The 19,358-nt window shown below is 36.1% G+C and overlaps 1 protein-coding gene across 13 annotated transcripts in view; it reads left to right on the top strand.

Annotated features, from left to right (window-relative positions):
• The window catches only part of HUWE1 (HECT, UBA and WWE domain containing E3 ubiquitin protein ligase 1), a 146,466-nt gene that overhangs the window by 31,508 nt on the left and 95,600 nt on the right, over nt 1-19,358 (top strand). For all 13 annotated transcript variants that reach the window (XM_075538663.1, XM_075538664.1, XM_075538670.1 and 10 more), the window contains 8 exons: nt 1,894-1,992; nt 2,683-2,889; nt 4,366-4,518; nt 13,249-13,311; nt 15,515-15,592; nt 16,759-16,806; nt 16,891-16,959; nt 17,378-17,477. In XM_075538663.1, coding sequence (XP_075394778.1) covers nt 1,894-1,992; nt 2,683-2,889; nt 4,366-4,518; nt 13,249-13,311; nt 15,515-15,592; nt 16,759-16,806; nt 16,891-16,959; nt 17,378-17,477 — 817 coding nt within the window. The remainder of the gene's footprint in view (nt 1-1,893; nt 1,993-2,682; nt 2,890-4,365; nt 4,519-13,248; nt 13,312-15,514; nt 15,593-16,758; nt 16,807-16,890; nt 16,960-17,377; nt 17,478-19,358) is intronic.

The raw sequence follows: 19,358 nt of genomic DNA, 5'->3' as shown, positions 1-19,358 counted from the left end.
CGGCAGCCTTTCTCTTCCTCTGGTGCTGTTGCTGACGCTGGTGGTCCCAGGAGGTGAGCCTCAGCAACTACCAGGCCACTATTACACACCCTACTTTGCTGTGTCCCTCGGGGCTTCTGATTCATTCCAGTTGCTGCTCAGGGAACACCACACACACACATTAACATCAAGTGGGGTATTATGGAGGTACTCATAACCACAATTCCATTACTCTACCCAGAAGACTGTGGATGGCCGCTTGGGGAAACTTTAGCACAATGGCTGTGGGCTGCCCAGAACATCCTCCTCCTATCTACTGGTACTACCATGGTTATGGGCAAGGTTATCCTTGAGCTGAATAGGAAACTTACTAGCATGGGCTTCTGTGTTTCCGTCCCTAGTTATGTCAGTTGTGGATCTGACCTGTTGCCCAGAGAAAGCTGCCCAGTATGATGACATCAAGGTGGTGAAGGTGTCTGATGATTCCCTAAAAGGCATCCAGGCGGGGGCCTGGGACTTTAACAGTGCTCCCAACTCTTCCACCTTTGATGCTGGGGCTGGCATTGACCCCAATGACCCCTTTGTCAAGCTTATTCCCTGGTATGACAATGAACTTGGCTACAGCCAACAGTTCACATGGCCAGTAATCCACATGGCCTCCAAGGAATCAGAGCTCCTTGGGGTTAACCTTAATGGCATTGCTAAATATATAGGTGGTGGTATTTCTATTTTCAGAAGATGATACATTTCAGACGGAAAGAGGCACCCGTAACTGAGCACTTATCCCAAACCAAACTGACTGTCATGAAGCCAGTTCCAACTTACGGCGACCTAATTCTAACGCCCAGCCTTTTTAAAAATAGTATGTTGCCTCAATATTATAGCTCCTATTAATGTGGGGTAAGTGGTTCATGTAGGTACCATAAAGAGATGGGAGCTTTGCATCTCTGAGGTAGTTACTATTTTTGTGGTAAGAAAACTAATGGAAAGGTTGGGTTTAACATCAAGCAGCATGAAGCTAAAAATTGAGCCCAGATTTTTTGGTTTCAAATCCAGGCTCATTTTCAGGATACTATACTGTTTTTAAGGAGGAGGCCTGATGGTGATACGGTCAGCAGTTTGAACCCACAACCCCTCCATAGAAGAAAGATGAAGCTGTTTGCTTCTGTAACGTTTCTGTTTTAGAAACCCAGTGGGGCAGTTCTACTCTGTCCTGTGGAATTGCTCTGAGTCAGTCAACTTGATGGCAATAGGTTTCTTGGTTCTATTTCCTTTACAGAAATAGAAGAACAAGTTTTACACTTCTCCCTGTGGCATTCATTGGTAGAAGGCTTAGATCCCAGGCCTCGTTCCTTGCCGCCACTCTTCACTTTCAGAACATTGACTATAAACTCTTAATTTACTCCTTATTAACCTGAAAATAGGCTTCTCCATCAATATAAGAGTATTGCTATGTATAGAAATCTAATTGGGGATCCCAAATAAGGACGGAGTCCTACTTTTACAAAGTTCAGATGCTCTTGACCCTCATTAATGTTGCATAGAAACATAGCTAACACCTACCTGTACCTTTAATTGTGAATTCATTAAGGCTTTGCAGTATTCCTCTGATTCCATCAGTTCTGATGAACTTTTATCTGTGATAGAGCCTTTAATTTAAAAGATATTTAAGTTATTTCCTTCATTTATACTCTGCCCTTTCAAATATTTTGCCTAATAATACAGATTTATTCATGGCTTAAAAAAACTGCACAGATTATTGGGCTATAAAATATTTTATGAGATTTCAAGTTTAGTTTTTTGTGAAGTACTTTATATATGTGGGTCTTACGCTATTTTTTCCCATTCTCCATCTTTCCATTTCTTTTCATAACTCAAAGCACTCTTTGTAAGTAACTGCTCTGTTTTCCTCAGCCTGCAGACTGCAGAGCCTTAATAGACAAACTCAAAGTTTGTAATGATGAGCAACTCCTTTTGGAACTACAGCAGATCAAAACATGGAATATTGGGAAGGTATGTGAATATTCATTAAATGTTACTCAAATGAAAGTCTATTAGAATTATTCATATTCTTATAACTCCATCCTCCTAAAAGACAATTCACTAGATTAGTATGAAATTTTATATGCTCTGATATGGAGAGAGAAACCTCAGGGGTAGACTAATTTAATAATCATGTAATAAGCATCTTGTATACTTGATGTACCAATGGCTTTCAGTCTGAATGGTTGTTTCCAAGGAAATTTTTAAAGAAAATATTATGAAAGTATTTTTACCAGAATGGAAATAATAGCACAATGACAAAGAATCTTAAACTATTAGTTTGATTTTACCTTGTAGAGTAAAGCTTTTTTCTTTAGATAACTAAAGAAAGATGGACTTTACTGATCAAATAGGTCCCAATGGAAATGTTTGTAGAACTCAGGATGTAGTTAGAATTATTTTTCTGAATACAATACTGAAATACAAGTTTTCAGGTATTTATCTAGTGTTAACCATATTTTATCTTGCTAGGTCTCGCAATGAATTAAGGTCCATGGAGCTCAGAGTGTGATCTTTCTGTTTGGGTTTCTGTACTGGTTAGGAGTTGAACAGACGTGAAGATGGGGGAAGTGGCCTCCTCTAGGTCTTGTTCTCAGTAAGCAGTCTATTGCAAAAAAGCTTGGTCAAAAGGCACCTAAGTTTTCATTTTCTCCCTTTCAGTGCGAGTTATATCACTGGGTGGATTTGTTGGATCGTTTCGATGGAATTTTGGCAGATGCTGGACAGACAGTGGAGAATATGTCCTGGATGCTCGTGTGTGATAGGCCAGAAAGAGAGCAGCTGAAAATGCTTCTCTTGGCTGTGTTGAACTTCACAGCGTTGCTCATTGAATACAGCTTTTCCCGGCATTTGTACAGTTCCATAGAGGTAGGGGAGTTAACAAGCATTTGATCTGTTATTAACTAGAATTGATACTTCTTTCTGATGACTGACTTTTCATTATGGAGTTGAGGTGTTTTTTTTTTTTTCAGGAAGTCACAATGATGTGTAATATTTTACATCTATAGATAAATTTTTCACAGGATTGTTTGGAAAGTTCTTCACTATCTTCTTCACCCTGCCTTTTTAGACTTAGAAAATGAATGAAAGATAATAATAGACATATTGCAAGTATTCCAGGGAATTTTGAAGAATTAATTTTGGTTCAAATCCTTACCTTAAGCATTATTAAAAATGGTTTGATTTTCATGACATTAATGTGCTTCCAAATCTGTGTACCACTCTACAGTCCCTTCTCCCCTTCTTCCCAAAATAAACATTAGTAGCTTTCTTTATGTCCTTAAAGAATAAAGTATGCATGGGAGTCAGCACGCTTCTGAATGAGTAAAAAACATACAAAACTCTTTTGTTCTAGCTTTAGATTTTAAAAAAATCATATGTCAGTTTTCCAAATTCTTCAGTAAGGAAAAACTGAGAAAATAGTATCAGAACAAAGACATAGAAAGAAAATGATTTGGTAAAAATAATGGGATAAGTGAACTATAATGACCTAGGCAGACAGAGATTTTAGTAGGCCATGAAAATGAAAGAGATTCTTTTTGAGAGGAAGTCCATGGTCTTTTGGATAATCAGAAATTAAAAGATTCCTAGGTTAGTTTATAGTTTAATTACATTGATTTTAACCCTGACTTGAGTACTTCAATATATTTGTAAATTTTTTATAATTGTATTAGCATGCCAAACATAATCACTGTCAGGTAATTTTTGAGCACATACTATAATAGTTATAGTTTACATAACAGGTAATAGCTATTGATGTTTTTGGCTATATCATAAAGATCCTGTGTTTTAGTAAATTCCAATTTTTTTAATTCAAGCTTTTTATTGTTATTCAAAATTCTTTTTAAAATTAATTAATCTTTTTATTGGGGCTCATACAACTCTTATCACAATCCGTACATACATCAATTGAGCAAAGCACCCCTATACATTCGTTGCACTTGTCATTTTCAAAATTCACCTTCCTCCCGGGTTCCTGGAATCAGCTCGGTTTCCCTTTTTTTCCCCCTCCCTCCCCACTCCGCCCTTCCCCCTGGTCCCCCGAGAGTTCCAATTTTATATTTGTCATGAAGGACATTGAAAGAGCATAAAATTAACATTACCTTCCAATCTTTACAGACTAAAAGAAGCCTTAACATTTCTAAATTCTTGAGCTCCATGGTTGTCTGTCACATTTCTCTTTTGTTATCAGTTTCTTCCTATATAATTTTTAACTGCTGTTTATATTTCTTCTATTAGACATTCTGACAGGCTGTAAGATTATAATAAACCCCTTGGCTTATAAGTAAGTTTTCAAGACCAAGTGTGCCTGATACCATAAACTTGTCTTTTCTTTTTCTGTAGCATTTGACAACTTTATTGGCTTCCTCTGATATGCAAGTGGTTTTGGCTGTACTTAACCTTCTGTATGTATTCAGCAAAAGATCAAATTATATCACACGCCTTGGATCTGACAAGAGAACCCCACTGCTAACCCGGTTGCAACATTTGGCAGAGGTGAGTCATGATTGAGGAGTGAAAGAGCACAAAAAATCAAGCCTGTATTTCCTTTTGATTGATGTTTCTCACACTGTCAAGATGGATTGAAATTCCTAAGCTAATTGATCTAATTGAATTTGGTGAATTTTTCAATGTATGTGTTGCAAGCCCCTCAATGTGTCATCACTTATCTCACTTCCTCCCTGTTTCTTGTTTCAATTTTTCTTTGTCCATTTTCTCATGCATTGAATCCCCATGGAATAGTTTAAAAGGAGCGGTGGGGTACATAATCAATATTTGCTTCAAAGGCGTTTTATGAAATTGAGCACACTAATGAAATACCTAGTAAATGACTTGGAAGCTAGGAAATGTATATAGATTGTATATACCAGTAGTCAGGGTAGCTTAAACTTCTTCCTTTAGGGCCATTTGCTTTTGGTTACATGCTTTCTCATGAAATAGAATGTTGTCTAGTTCTTTTTGGTATATTGACTATTCTTTCCATCTTCTTTTGATGCTTCCTGGATTATTCAGTATTTTGGTACTTGAGGCTTCAAATTTTTTTTTCTTGGATTCTGCCAGTTTAAAATATGCTGAGCTTGTTCATTTTTGGTTTTTCTAACTCTAGGTCTTTGTACATTTCATTAATAATATTTGGCTTTGTCTTAGAAATTTTCTGTTCAGCTCTTTGACTTCATCATTTCTTCCACATGCGTTAGCTACTCTATTATTAAGAGCAAATTTTAGAGTCTCTTCTGACACCCACTTAAATCTTTCTTTCCTACCTTTCTCATGATCACTGCACTACCAGGGTTCCTAAGGGTACTTATAAAGGAATCTAAATGCAGAACTTTAATTTTTGTAATTTACCCCATAATGTGTTTTCCCTAATCTGATACATTTCTATTTTATCAGCTTGGTTTTTAGTGTTTATAGAATATTCAGATGAAAATCATAATTCCCTTTTTAGTTTTCTTGGTTTACATAGTGTTTAAATTACATAATTATGTACAACTGACAAATTGACTTGAGTAATACAAGTGTTTAACTATACAAGTGTCTGGTGACAGCAAAAGAGTGCCTATAACAGGTTGTATTATTCAGGATACATTGAGGGTGGGATGTAGCAAGTTAGTTAGCATTAGTGAAGTGTCTGAAACGTATAAATTGGACAGTGAAAATGTAAAACAGTACCTACGAAATTATTGCTAATGAGTGACAATATATTTGGTACCAGATGACAAAATATACAGCAAGGGTAATTTAGGAGTGTTTTGTAATTGGCAAAGGAATACAGTAATGTATCTGAATTAAATAGCCTCGTGTTGAGCTTCAATTTGTGAGGAAAGGAGGGTCTCATAAATAAATGCTTTTAGAATAATTTACTCTTGAAAGAAAACATTTTGGCCTTTTCTTCACAGTGTTCACATAATCTTATATGGAAAAGGGATTCTTTTTTTTTAACATTTTTATTAGGGTCTCATACAACTCTTTATCACAATCCATACATATACATGCATCAATTGTATAAAGCACATCCACACATTCTTTGCCCTAATCATTTTCAAAGTATTTGCTTTCCATTTAAGCCCTTTGCATCAGGTCCTCTGGAAAAGGGATTCTTAAATTAACTGGGAGGCCATTTAAAATATGCTAGAAAATATTTGCAGTGTACACAAGGGAACAATTAAAGGAATAGCACTCAGTGCAATAATTTACTGATGATGTGAAAGAACTAAATCCTTCTATGGGAATTATACTTCATAAAGAAATGGAACATCATCACAATATAAAGTGTTAAAAAGCAAAGATGTTACTTTGACTGGGGTGCCTGTTTGAAATCTTGATCTTTTCAACCACCTCATAGGCAATTAATAGCTTGACAGTGGAAAAAGAAGCACACATTGGGAGGGAGAAAAATGAGCTGTTACCAAGGACTCAGGTAGAAAAATGTTTTGGAAATGATGGCAACATATACACAAATGTCCTTGATACAATTGATTTTTGTAACAGCCCGCGTTAAAATGATTTATTAAAATTTTTAAATAATAAAAATCTATCTAGGATAAAGAAGAAACTAATTCATACCTATGAATTGTGTTGTCGGATAAACTGGACTACCAGATGAAAGAACAACTGCCTTAGAAACATAAATTGAGATACTCCTTAAAAGCAAGGGTAGCATGACTTGCTTATTTTAGACATGTCATTGGGAAAGAATACTTCATAGTAAGTTTCTCATGTTTGGTAGAGGATCAGCAAAATGAAGGCCAGTTCTCTATGAGATTGACACGATAGCCACAACCATGGGCTCATTCATACATTTTTTTAAACATTTTATTAGGGGCTCATACAACTCTTATCACAAGCCATGCGTATACATACATCAATTTTATAAGGCACATTCATACATTATTAAAGAACATGAAGATGGTGCAGAAGTAACCCATTAGATAAATGTGTAAAAGTGGACGAAAAACAGCCCAAAATGGGACTGAGTGAGTGTGATAAAATTATGCTATGTCCATCCAGTGAAGTGTCTATATCAATAAAAAATGATGTGGCTACCCGTGAAAAGCTACTCCCACCCGCCAAAAAAAGGGGTGCAGCTTAACTGGTTATTACTAATTGAAAGAAGTCACTTTGAAAAAGTTACCATAATGCACTATGATTCCTATATTATATAACAATCTGGGAACGGCAAAGCCATAGAGCTTGATGTATGTGTGCCAGGAGGTCGGAGGAAGGGAGGAGGCCAGGGAACTTTTAGGGCAATGAAACTATATAATGTGGATAAATGGTATGCTGTTTATGACATTTCTGTTTATAATAAATCATTAATTGTAAGCATCTAATCTTTCCCTGAATTATTAAGCATCCCAAGGCATTATCGAACTCATAGCGACTAGGCCTGTTTGGCTGTCTGAGGCACTTTACTTTAATCTTTTGTGCTCTGTGATTAATGGGTGGCTACAGACAAAATTCTCTCAGTAAAACAATTGTCTTGTTCTCCATAGGGTGCCTTTACAAAAGGGCCCAATTAAAAGAGTGCTTTCTGAGGGGTGTTCCTGGACCAGTTTAATTCAAGGCAGAGAACTTGGCAACTGGTTTTGGGTTTTGTTTTTTACTCAAGTTAAATCTTGATAGATTTTCTTAAAGGAAATAGGGCTTCTTTGGGATGAAATTTTGAGAAAATGAAAAGTGTATCAGTGAGAAAAAGACTGTACTGAGGATTTATTTTTCATCGTGACAGTGTATCTGCTCATAGTTTGTGGGTAGAAAGGGCTGTCCTATGAGAATTTCTTTGAGAAGTCTTATTTCACAAGATTTGATATATAGCCCATCCCTGACACCAGGGGGATGAATATTATAAATGTGGGTGAAGGGAGACAACGGACAGTGTAAGATATGAAATAATAATAACTATATACAGTTAATTGATCAAGGATTCATGAGGGGGGGAGCTTATACCAAGAGCTCTAGTGGAAAATGTTTTGGAAGCGATAATTGCAACATGTACAAATATGCTTCATACAATTGATGTATGCAATGTTTTAAGAGCTGTAAGAGTCCCCAGTCAAATGATTTTTTTAAAAGTCCTTTCTCAATCACTCTAGCTTTTATTTTCCCCTTTAATACTTTTTCTTGCAGCAACAAAGAAAACAAAAATCTGTCAAGGATGCCAAAACTGTCATTTTGATATGGTTTAAGTTGAAAAGCACAGAATTCTTCAGGAAAGGTTTAGAATTTTAGAATCACTAGATTCAGAAATGCATATGAAGGACTTCCAAAAGTTTGTAGAAAACTGAGATTAAAAAATTAATGGAGGTTTCCAGTAACTTTCTAAGTCATCCTGGTAGACCTAGGTGTAGGATATGTTAGCGACAGTAGGTTTGCATTTTATATTTTTGCTTAATGATGGTTTCTGTGATTTTGGGTAGCAATGTTTTTTAATTTCTCTTACATTATGTACTTAATGCTTTGGTATTATAATAAAATACAGGGATCTGAAAATAGCATTTATGAACCTTAAAATGTCAGGTATGTGCTAGGTGTTTAGTAAATAAGCATAAGACAAGTGCCTCGTAATTAAGGAAGGAAAATAAGATAGCCTCAAAACAAATGGAAAGACATCAAAAATTTAGACATGAAAATATCAATGTGTTTTTAAAAATCTGCAAAAACTATAAAAGGACACAGTCTAAAAATACAAGGAGCCTGGCTCAGAAATTTATAATGAATAAAGACACTATTAATATCATTTTTAAAAATCAACACATACACATATATAAATAAGGATACTGAATGTAAATTGATGGGATGGATGCATTAATCAAGAGATAGCCTTTAAAAAACACCTTATGCATGCACAAAGACAAAAAATGATTACCAAGGAATGGAAAAAGTACACCAATGTAATAAAAATATTTCAAAAGTGGGAGCTAATAACTGAATACAATTATGAAAATGGTCTAAAATGGATTGTGATTATATAGCTCGATATGATTGAACTATTGATTGGATATGTGAGTTATATTCCACTGAAACTCTTGAAGTGAGGAAGCAAGAATAGTAATATTAATTTATGCTAGAATAGACATTGAGACAAAATCCTTTACCAAAGACGAGCAATACAAAAGTGTTAAAAGAATTGAAGAATACGACAGTCAGAAGAAACATGTGAATCCTATGACAGACCTTGAAAGTTTCCAACTAAAGAGTTGAAGGAAGTTATAGACAAGATTACTGTAATAGTAGGATACTTAAGAACAAAGGTGTAAACATAATCAACTTGACCACCAAGAAGTGTACAGAACACTCCACTGACAAAAGTACAATATATATTATTTTCTAGTATACATGGGACATTTTTTAGACCATCTATTAGGCCACAAAGGAAGGGTCATTAGAGAACACAAATCCATCTACTTGTAGACAAAATGCCCCATCCCCCTCCCCCCAAAAAATTAGTCACTTCAACAAAAGTCACTGACAAAATTGGGTTTGCATTTCCAGAAGAATGGAACCACGCCCATACCTTTCCCTATATACAAAAATGAATTCAGGATGGGTTTAAAAATTTAAACAAATTATAGGACTTAAAAATCATCAAATGAGAAAATAGGTACAAATGTAAGGGCCCTAATAGGGGGCATAAGCATGCTATACAAAGCACAACAAAAAACCCAAAGCATAAGACAAAACAATTATTGAAACTTGCTTTAAAAGTAGATGCTAGTGCGCATCAATAGAGTAAAAACAAAATAGGGGGTGGGAGTAATTGACAGTTGATAAAACATACAAAGGTCTAATCCAGTGGTTCTCAATCTTCCTAATGCTGGGACCCTGTAATACAGTTCCTCATGTATTATAAATCATAAAATTATTTTCGTTGCTACTTTATAACTATAATTTTGCCACTTATGAATTGGGCGATGCCCTGTGAAAGGGTTGTTTAGCCCCCAAAGGAGTCATGACTCACAGGTTGAGAATTGCTGATCTAATCTCTATAAAAAAATTACTATATCTTAGCATGAAAGAGATGAAGAATCCAGTTTAAAAATAGATAACACAGACAGTTCACCAAAGATGACATCCAGGCAACCAACAAACATGAAAGGCTCACAATCACTAACTACCTGAGATGCAATTCAAAACACTAATGAGATAACGCTCTAAGCTGGGCATTGACAGGGAAGTTTTAAAAACAAAATAACAAATAATGACAAGGGTGTGGAGAGATACCCTTATGCACAGCTGATTGAACTGTAGAAATGTGCATTACCTTAACTGGGAATAGAAATCCATGTCCTAGCTGGGTATATAAGCTATAACAAAGATCAGAGATACATTCACACTGATGCTTGTCATAGTACTGTTTACAGTAACAAGATGGAAAGGAATGGATAACTAAACTTTGGTACACAAAGAATTCCCATTTTGAAAACCCCCTCGGGCATCAGGAGCCCTGGTGGTGTAGTAGCACGAGCTTTGATCTGCAAGGTCTGCAGTTCGAAACCACCAGCTGCTCCATTGGGGGAAATAAAAGGATTTTCTATGCCTATAAATGATTAGTCTCCGAAAATCACAGGGGTAGTTCTACCTGTCTTATAAGGTCTCTACTGAGTTTGGGTTGTGTGTAATTGGTTTTTTTGTTACCAACGTCTTCTATTTATCTTTTGTTGGGTTGTTTTCTTGGTGATTGCCCTTAGAACTACAAATAATACTCGAATCTAAGCCGACCCAAGTATAAGCTGAGGTACCTAATTATTACCTGGGAAACCTGAAAAACTGATTGACTCGAGTGTAAGCAGGATGGGAAATGCAGGATGTGAATTAACACAGAGACCAGAGGGGAGGGACGGAGCGCAGGCACAGACACACATCCTTACCAGTTCAGCTGCCGGAGTAAGTGAATCACTATGGGTACTTCTGCGAATTGGAGCCGTCCAAGTCATAGGACAGCTCTGATTGATTAGATGTGAGTAAACAAACATTCAAAGCCCTGCAGTGTCAGAGGGGCTTTGAACGAACAGCAGAGGAATGGCAATCACCCGCGAGATATTACACCTCACTGGGGTATTACACCTCGCTGGGGTACCACTGACCCGTGTATAAGCCGAACACCAGTTTTTCAGCACATACATCAGTATATACGGTAGTAACACCTAACTGCTTTTTGAGCTAGTAATTTATTTTCAATAATGTATAAAATCTTTGCTCTTACATAGTTCCAGTCCTTATGTTATTGTCACAAATTATATTTGCATACAATGTGTGCCCATCAACATAGATTTATAGTTGTTATTTTATGTATTTGTCTTTGAAAACATGGTGGGAGAAAAGATAGCAAAGTTAATTAGTACTAGCTTTTCTAATTTTGTGATTTCATTATGTAGTTTATTAATGAGGTTGTGAGTTACTTTCTAATGTTAATTTCATCCTCATGGGCTCTCAGTTTCCTTTAGAGTAAGTAATGAACTCAACTTTTTTCTGAGAATACATCATTTTCTCCATAATTTTTTAAGAATAGTTTTTTCAGAAATAGAATAATTGATACTTTTGTTTTTCATTTCAGTGATTTGAGCAAGAATGTCTTATGTTAGATAATCCTTTACTTTATTCTCTCGAGCTCAATGATATTGAATTTAAATATAGGTTCATATCTTGTATTTTGGAATTTTTTTCCCCTATTCTTTATTGAGTAGTCATTCTGCCCCCTTGCTACTCTCTGGGACTTCCATAAAGTATAGAAACATCTGGAATACATATATAGGTTATACATGATGTTTCTCAGATTTCTTAGTCTTTGTTCAGTATTTTTCCTCTCTTTTAAGTCTTTGAACATGTTTATAATAAAAATGTTAGGTTCAAAGTCTTTGTTTAATAAATCCACTTTGTTTAGTTCCTCAGAGGAGCAGTTTCTGTTCATTTCTTCTTTCTTGTATGGTCCATACTGTTAATTCCCACCATCTACAAACTTAATCAACTATAGACTGACCTGGCACTGGGGTGGGAGGGGTGCAATTAAGTGGCCAAAAGACTAAGCGGACTAGCAAAGTATTCTTTGTATTGTATTGGACATTATATGTTATCTAGAAGTGATTTGGCCACTAATGGTGAAGTAGTTTATGCCTTGGTCCTTTAACCGCTTGGTCAGCAGTTCAAAACCAGCAGCCGCTCCATAGGAGAAAGATGAGGCTTTCTACTTACGAGCTGGAATAGATTATCAAAGTGAAATTTGTTTTTGGTGAATTAATGTATAGAAAGGTTGTGCATTTTATGCGAAATTGGGGACCCATACATGCCAAGTAATAGCTGTTTTCTTGTCATTTTGCATGCCTCATAATTTTAAGTTGAAAAGCGGACATTTTGTACATACGACTAGTACTTGTTGACAGGGGATTAGACTTTGTTTATACCAAGTTACAGTACTAATTAGACAATCTGCTTTGCAGCCCAGATTATGTCAAAAAGAGAGGGGCTACAGTGAGTACACGATTCCATCTTGTGGAATAAAAAACAATGTCAGAACTTCAGTAATTAAGATCCGTTGAGGGATATTAATATGTTGATAAGTATATCTTCGGGCATGTAGAAATCAATGAGTGACAATTGTTTATGTCCTTAATTTGAGGGGGTTTGGAAAATCTCATGGGAAAATTCCATTTCTTTTCATTACACTTTTCATGATTATTTTTTTTAAAGCCTCTGTACAGCATCTCCCCAGGGAAGTGAAATTTGGGTCATTGGAGAAAGCACCTTTGTGGATAGACCATTTTTTCCTTGAATTATAATATAAGTCCATGTACTTGTTCTACTATATTGGGTGATTGGTTATACAATTGTACTTATTTTAAAATAATTACATTTGGAAACACAAAGCAAGATATTTTGTAATAAGCTGTGAAATACTACACAGATATTCTTGAATATACTGGCATATTCAATGTATTCATAGTAATTTGGGCTAGCTCATAATTTTATGCCTTTGTGGGAGATACTACTATATGACTTTATTTACCCCACAAGTATTTAACTTTGTTCTTTAGATATCCACCCATTACCACATATATACTCTAGTATAAGGCGACCCAAAGAACAGCCAAGGTGCCTAATTTTACCACAAAAACTGCATTTAAAATGTGCTGAAAACTTCAGCTTATACATGAGTATATACATTAAGTCAAATTTGTGCACAAGGTTACCATTAACCCTTTCTTAACATTTTCTTTTTCCTTTTCCAAGAGCTGGGGTGGAAAAGAGAATGGTTTTGGACTTGCAGAATGTTGCAGAGACTTGCATATGATGGTAAGTACCTCATTGGGGTATGAATGTCTTGGCAGATCTAGATACTACAGATCTACAGTCTTCCTGAGCCTTATTTTATAAAGGACATATGCTAGATCAGTGGTCCTCAACCTTCCTAATGCCACAACCCTTTATTGGAGTTGCTCATGTTGTGGTGCTCTCCAACCATAAAATTATTTTCATTGCTACTCCTTAACTTGTCATTTTGCTAGTTATGAGTAGAGTGGTAATGCAAATATCTGATATGCAGGGTGGATTTTCATTGTTACAAATTGAACATAATTATAGCATAGTGATTAATCACAAAACTACATGTAATTCTATATTGTGAAATATTTCTTTCTAATTACAAATCAGTGAAATATCTTGAAGCATGGTGTAGCATGGGTAACAGTCTTCACACCGGGTACTCATGTGGGCGTATCTGTATGTGGGTGGACCCGGCTGGACATGGATAGAGGAACAGTATCTCAGTTCCTAAGACCATCGGAAATATGTGTTTTCTTAGGCAACTCCCGTGAAAGGGTCGTTCCACCTTCCCCCCCCCCCAAGGGGTCGCAGCCCACAGGTTGAGAATCGCTGTGCTAGATGGAGGGCATTTGTTGAGCCTGAGCTCCATTAACATGTAACACACCCTAGGTAACAGTCAAGAAATAGATCAGCCATCCATGGTAGATGAAGAATCTCAGAAAATCAGTCTATATGCTTTATCCGTCTTAATCTAGCCCAACTCTTTGGTAGGGAATTGCATCTATTGAATGAGTTTGAAAGTGAATATAAGATCCCAGAAAGTATGCTCACATGCATTCTTCCTCTGTAATTTTTGGAGTGCTGAACTTTATGGCATGATGTGGTAATCGCTTCATGGAGAACAGTTCTACCATAGGGGTAATTGAGAATTTAAAGTGTCCTGTGTGCTTTTTCTTGTTTTCCTCTGGTTACTTTTTATTCGACTAGAGGATTTCTACCACTTTATTTTGCTATATTAGGTTTACAATACATATACACAAGAATGATTCTTCCAATGTTTATTAAAATGTTGGATCTCTTAAATTATCTAGACATGGTTGTATTGGAAGTTTACAGCTGAAGTGTTCTACATGGAAGGAAGCATGGCACAAGGTCTAGGAAATTTACAAAACTCAGATTGTTTAGGATTCTGTGGGTCAAATTTATATTTTCTTGTAGATGCAATGTGATGCCATTGAAGGGTTTCAAGTAAAGCAGAAATTATTAAATACAAAATGCACTGTAAGTGTTAAGAGTAAGGCGACAAAGTAATTTGAGAGCTTTTGTAGTTATCTAGGAGAAATAATGGTTTCATATTCATCACACCTGGCTCTGTGTTCAAATTCAAATGAAAAATTTGAGTACTATTTCTTTTTAATTACATGCTTCTCTTTTTGTGTTTCTTTATATCTGGTCCCATCCCCTTCCTTTTTCTGCCTAATTTGTAATCTCTTTTTTTGTTTGTTTGAAATCATTGTATTGGGAGCTCGTACAACTCTTATCCCAAGCTATACATACACACATTGTGTCAAGCACATTTGTGCATTTATTGCCATCAGTATTTTCAAAATATTTGCTTTCTACTTGAACGCTTGGTATCAGCTCCTCATTTTTAGACCTCCTTCCCTCCCAAACCCTTGATAATTTATAAATTATGAATTTTTCCACTGTCAGATGTCTCCGTTTGTCCACTTTTCTGTTGTCCTTCCCCCAGGGTTATAGGTAGATGATTGTGATCAGTTTCCCCTTTCTCCCCCAACTTACCCTCCTGGTATGACTATTATCATTATTATTCCTGAGGGATTTCCTGTGGTTCCAGCTCTGATCTGTACCCATGTCCATGCTCTGTCCTAGCCGGATTTGTAAGGTAGAATTGGGATCATGATAGTGTGGGAGTGTTAGCATTAAAGAACTAGAGGAAAGTTGTATGTTTTATTGGTGCTATACTGCACCCTGGGTAGCTCGTCTCTTCCCCACAACCCTTCTTTAAGGGGACGTCCAGTTGCCTACAGATGGGCTTTGGGTCTCCACTCCAGACTCCCCTCATTCACAATGATAGGATTTTTTTTTTTTGTTCTTTGATGCCTGATAACTGAGTCTTTTGAAACAGGTTTGATGGCTTTCTATGACACCTACATTATCTATAATAACTTGAAGGCTCTGTATCTGATTCTTTCATGTGCTTTATATACAGAAATACCCACCTAGTGCAACTACACTACACTTTGAGTTCTATGCAGACCCTGGGGCTGAGGTCAAAATCGAGAAAAGGGTGAGTTGTCTTTTTCAGGCTTGTTCTGACAGGGTTTGTATTCTATAAGTGGGTTTGAATTTTTTTAGGACTCCTATTTAATGAGCTATATTTTTTAGCTTCTCTGCCCTTCTACACACACCCCCACTAATTCTAGTAGCTTCTTAAGAGCAAGTGTTCATTCCGTGTCCAGATCTAATAGGTTTGGGCCTGGCATATGCTCGGGGCTCTTACAAGTGAATTACTCCCCTTTGTGGAGTACTCCTTTGATTTGTGAATTCTCTACAGCCTCAATTTGCAAAACTTGCCCATATATGTGATACTCTGGGTAGGGCTGAATAATATCTTTTAAGAACCAGATTTTTGCTTATTGAAAAAAAACCGAAATATTTAAATTATCTGGTTAAATTATTTGGGGAAGTAGCAGAATTCAATTTAGTTTATAGTTAATGTGGTGAATAAGCTCCTTTTCTCTTTCACTATTATATAAAATCACCATCGCTTTTTAGGCTAATGGCTCTTTGAAAACAGCTTTCACCTGTATTTATAGAGAAACCATTTTATTTCTTTTCTTTGTTATAAATACAAAGGTCGTAGGGATTGAGTCAGTGATGGATTGAAAACGAACAAGGAATGATAAAAATGTGCCTAACTATATGAGGGGATAGCCAAAAAAAACCCTGGAATCTTGTTGGGTTGGGCAAAGGTTGCTTAGTTGCATTTCCCACCCTAGGCGAGCATCAAGCAAGTTGCTTAGAGTTAGTGCACTCCATGGCATCACCTGGGAAGGTTCTCTCTCTGGCCAGAGTGATTTTTTTTTTCCTCATAAAAGCCATTTTACTTGAACCTTGTTTTTTGTGATCGCTGATTTAAGAGAACAGTGTGTGGCTATGAAACTTTGTTTCCTACTCGGGAAAAATGCCACAGAAACTGTTGTGATGTTGAACACAGTTTTTTGAGGGGGTACCCCCTCATATGTTTCATATTTTGGTGATGCTGGTTTCGAGAGATATGCCCATATGAAGTAAATATTTTTGGAGATTATAAAAGTTTTATTGAGTTTAGGAGCATTCATTTAAACTTCACTTTAGGATGGCATCCTGATTTTCTGATTGGTCTAGTAGTTGTACAGGGGAAGCTGGAATATTCAATGACTGTTAACAAGTTATCTTTTTTTTAAATTTTAGACAACTAGTAACACACTACATTATATTCACATAGAGCAACTTGACAAGGTAAGAGGAATATTTGGCATTTGGTAAAATTTGTAATGCTTGGCTAATTTTTTATTTCCTAACTGGCTTTTTGTTGTAATGTAGATTTCTGAAAGCCCTTCTGAAATCATGGAATCTCTTACCAAAATGTACAGCATTCCTAAGGATAAGCAGGTATTGTATGTCTTAATAGGTCTGTGGTTATCCAAATGGTTCAGTGTAGCATGTAGACCGTGGGCACCTGAGCCCGAGGTTTTCTATCTCTTAGTGGGCCGATACTTAAAAAATACCTAGAGTCTTCGAATTTGAGGAAAACAAACAGGGTGACACACCATGCATATCCAACAAATGCTGTTAATTCTCTCAACATTTTGGATATCAAAGGAGAAAAGGTTTACTCAGGTCTTTCTTAGTTTTGTCTGCTGGATGAAGCAGGAAAACAACAAAAATGCAACTAATTCTACTTGAAACCTTAGCAAATAACAACAATAAAACATTTTTCCAAGTCAGCCCAACATGTAGAAGTTACCTCTTAATGAGAAGATTTGCCTTTTTAAATTGTTTCCTCATGTGGGTTTTTATTTCTTTTCAGATGTTGTTATTTACACACATAAGACTGGCCCATGGATTTTCTAATCACAGGAAGCGATTGCAAGCGGTGCAGGCCAGACTGCATGCAATTTCTATATTAGGTAAGAGAAGAACACTATAATTAACAGAATGATCAGGCAATTTAAATCTGATTTCCTTTAAATTGCATTAACCTTTGTTATGAGCCTTGTTGACAACTTAGGTACCAACTAAAGCAGTGCTTCTGAACCTGTGGGTCGTAACCCCTTTGGGGGTTGAGCAACCCTTTCACAGGTGGCGCCAAATTCATAACTGGAAAAATTATAGTTAAGAAGTAGTAACGAAAATAATTGTATGGTTGGGGGGTTCACCACTGTGTGAGGAACGGGGGGTTCACCACTGTGTGAGGAACTGTGCCATTAGGAAGGTTGGGAACCACTGAACTAAAGATCCCTGTTAACAGCAGTTTGTGCGCAGTTGCTGCCAAAAGGTGAGTGGTTCAGAGCCATCTAACCGCTCTGAAGAAGAAATAACTAGCATTAGAAATTTACTAATGCAGATATAATTAGGTTAAATTTTGGCATCATTTGTTCTGCCTTTTGATCCATTTTTAAATTGTTTTAATTTTTATTTTCTGCTTTCTTTTGGATAGAGGTTTTCCTTTTTGTTTTGTTACTGCTTTTGTGGGGAGGGAGGAGGTTGTTTGGTTTTCTTGATATGAAATCCAGGGTAGGTAACTTTAGACAGTAACTAGAATCATAGTGCTTTTAGGCTTATTGAAGTGGGAGGTTGGGGGAAAATGAGTTGATAACAATAAAAAGGAAAAACTCTAATAAAAGGTTATATTCTAGAAAGCTGTTTTAGGCAGTTGTGCTTTGTCACATGGGGTCATTATGAGTTGAAATTGACTAATGACAGCACTTAAGAACATTAAATTGCAAAATTGCCACTATTCCTAGTATTCTACATATATTTACTTTGGAGCTCCTTAATGTTGAACCAGAAATAGGATATGATGTTCTTTAACATATCATGTGGATTTCATCTTGGTTCTGGCCTTTTTTTTAAAAGGGGGTTTACCAAGTAGTCATCTCCCATTGACCTAATCTCTTCTGGCCATCCCCTTTTCTCCTTTGGGAAATAATTTTGAAATAGTGAGCTCTGTATATTAGCTTCTTTGACTGTGTTTGAGAGAATAAAGTACACTATTTTATTTTTTTAAATTTTTTTAATTTTAACAATTTATTAGGGGCTCATACAATTCTTATCACAGTTGAAAGTACACTATTTTAAAATCATTGCTTGACTCTCACCCTACTTTGGCCATGTTTTATTAGCCATGTATTTACTCTTTTAGCCTGTTTCCTGGTTTTTATTGGCAAAGTCCTTAATTTATAGGCTTGTATGAAGCATAAGTGAAAAATCTGTAAAGCCCAGGTTAGGCATCTAGGAGATACAAAAGGACAGCTGCTACACTGTTATTAACAGCCCTCATTACATACTAATTTTTTAAAACAACATTTAAACTTTGATCTATGAAACATTTAGTCCTATGTTTAAATTCATACCTAATATAATGTCTGGCTTTGAATGGACTTGTAACCTCTATGTCCATCCAGTATTTGGTGTGTGAGATTCAAGGAAATGGCATTACAGTGATTTTGAAGTGATACTTCATTGTCACACACATTTTTTATTTAGTTTATTCTAATACTGTAGAAATATGTATAGTGAAAACAGAAACATCAAGAAACTGAAATGCCCACCTATGTCCAAGGCATAGACAAGTTATTTAAAATAGTGAGATTATTAAAAATTAACTTTTATCTTTCCCCGTTTAACTTACATCTCCATAAATCCTTGTTTAATATCATAGTTTCCCTAATTGTTTCAGGGGGTCGGAGAAAAATTTACTTGACGTACTCTTGACAATTAAAAACTTTTATAATATGGCTCATAATTCAAGACATAGTTTGAATATCTGCTTTTGCACCCCATCTGGA

The sequence above is a fragment of the Tenrec ecaudatus genome, chromosome X, assembly GCF_050624435.1.
Source record: "Tenrec ecaudatus isolate mTenEca1 chromosome X, mTenEca1.hap1, whole genome shotgun sequence".
Lineage (NCBI taxonomy): Eukaryota > Metazoa > Chordata > Mammalia > Afrosoricida > Tenrecidae > Tenrec > Tenrec ecaudatus.
Note: the sequence above shows the minus strand (reverse complement) of the source record. Positions and strands in the feature narration are given on the sequence as shown.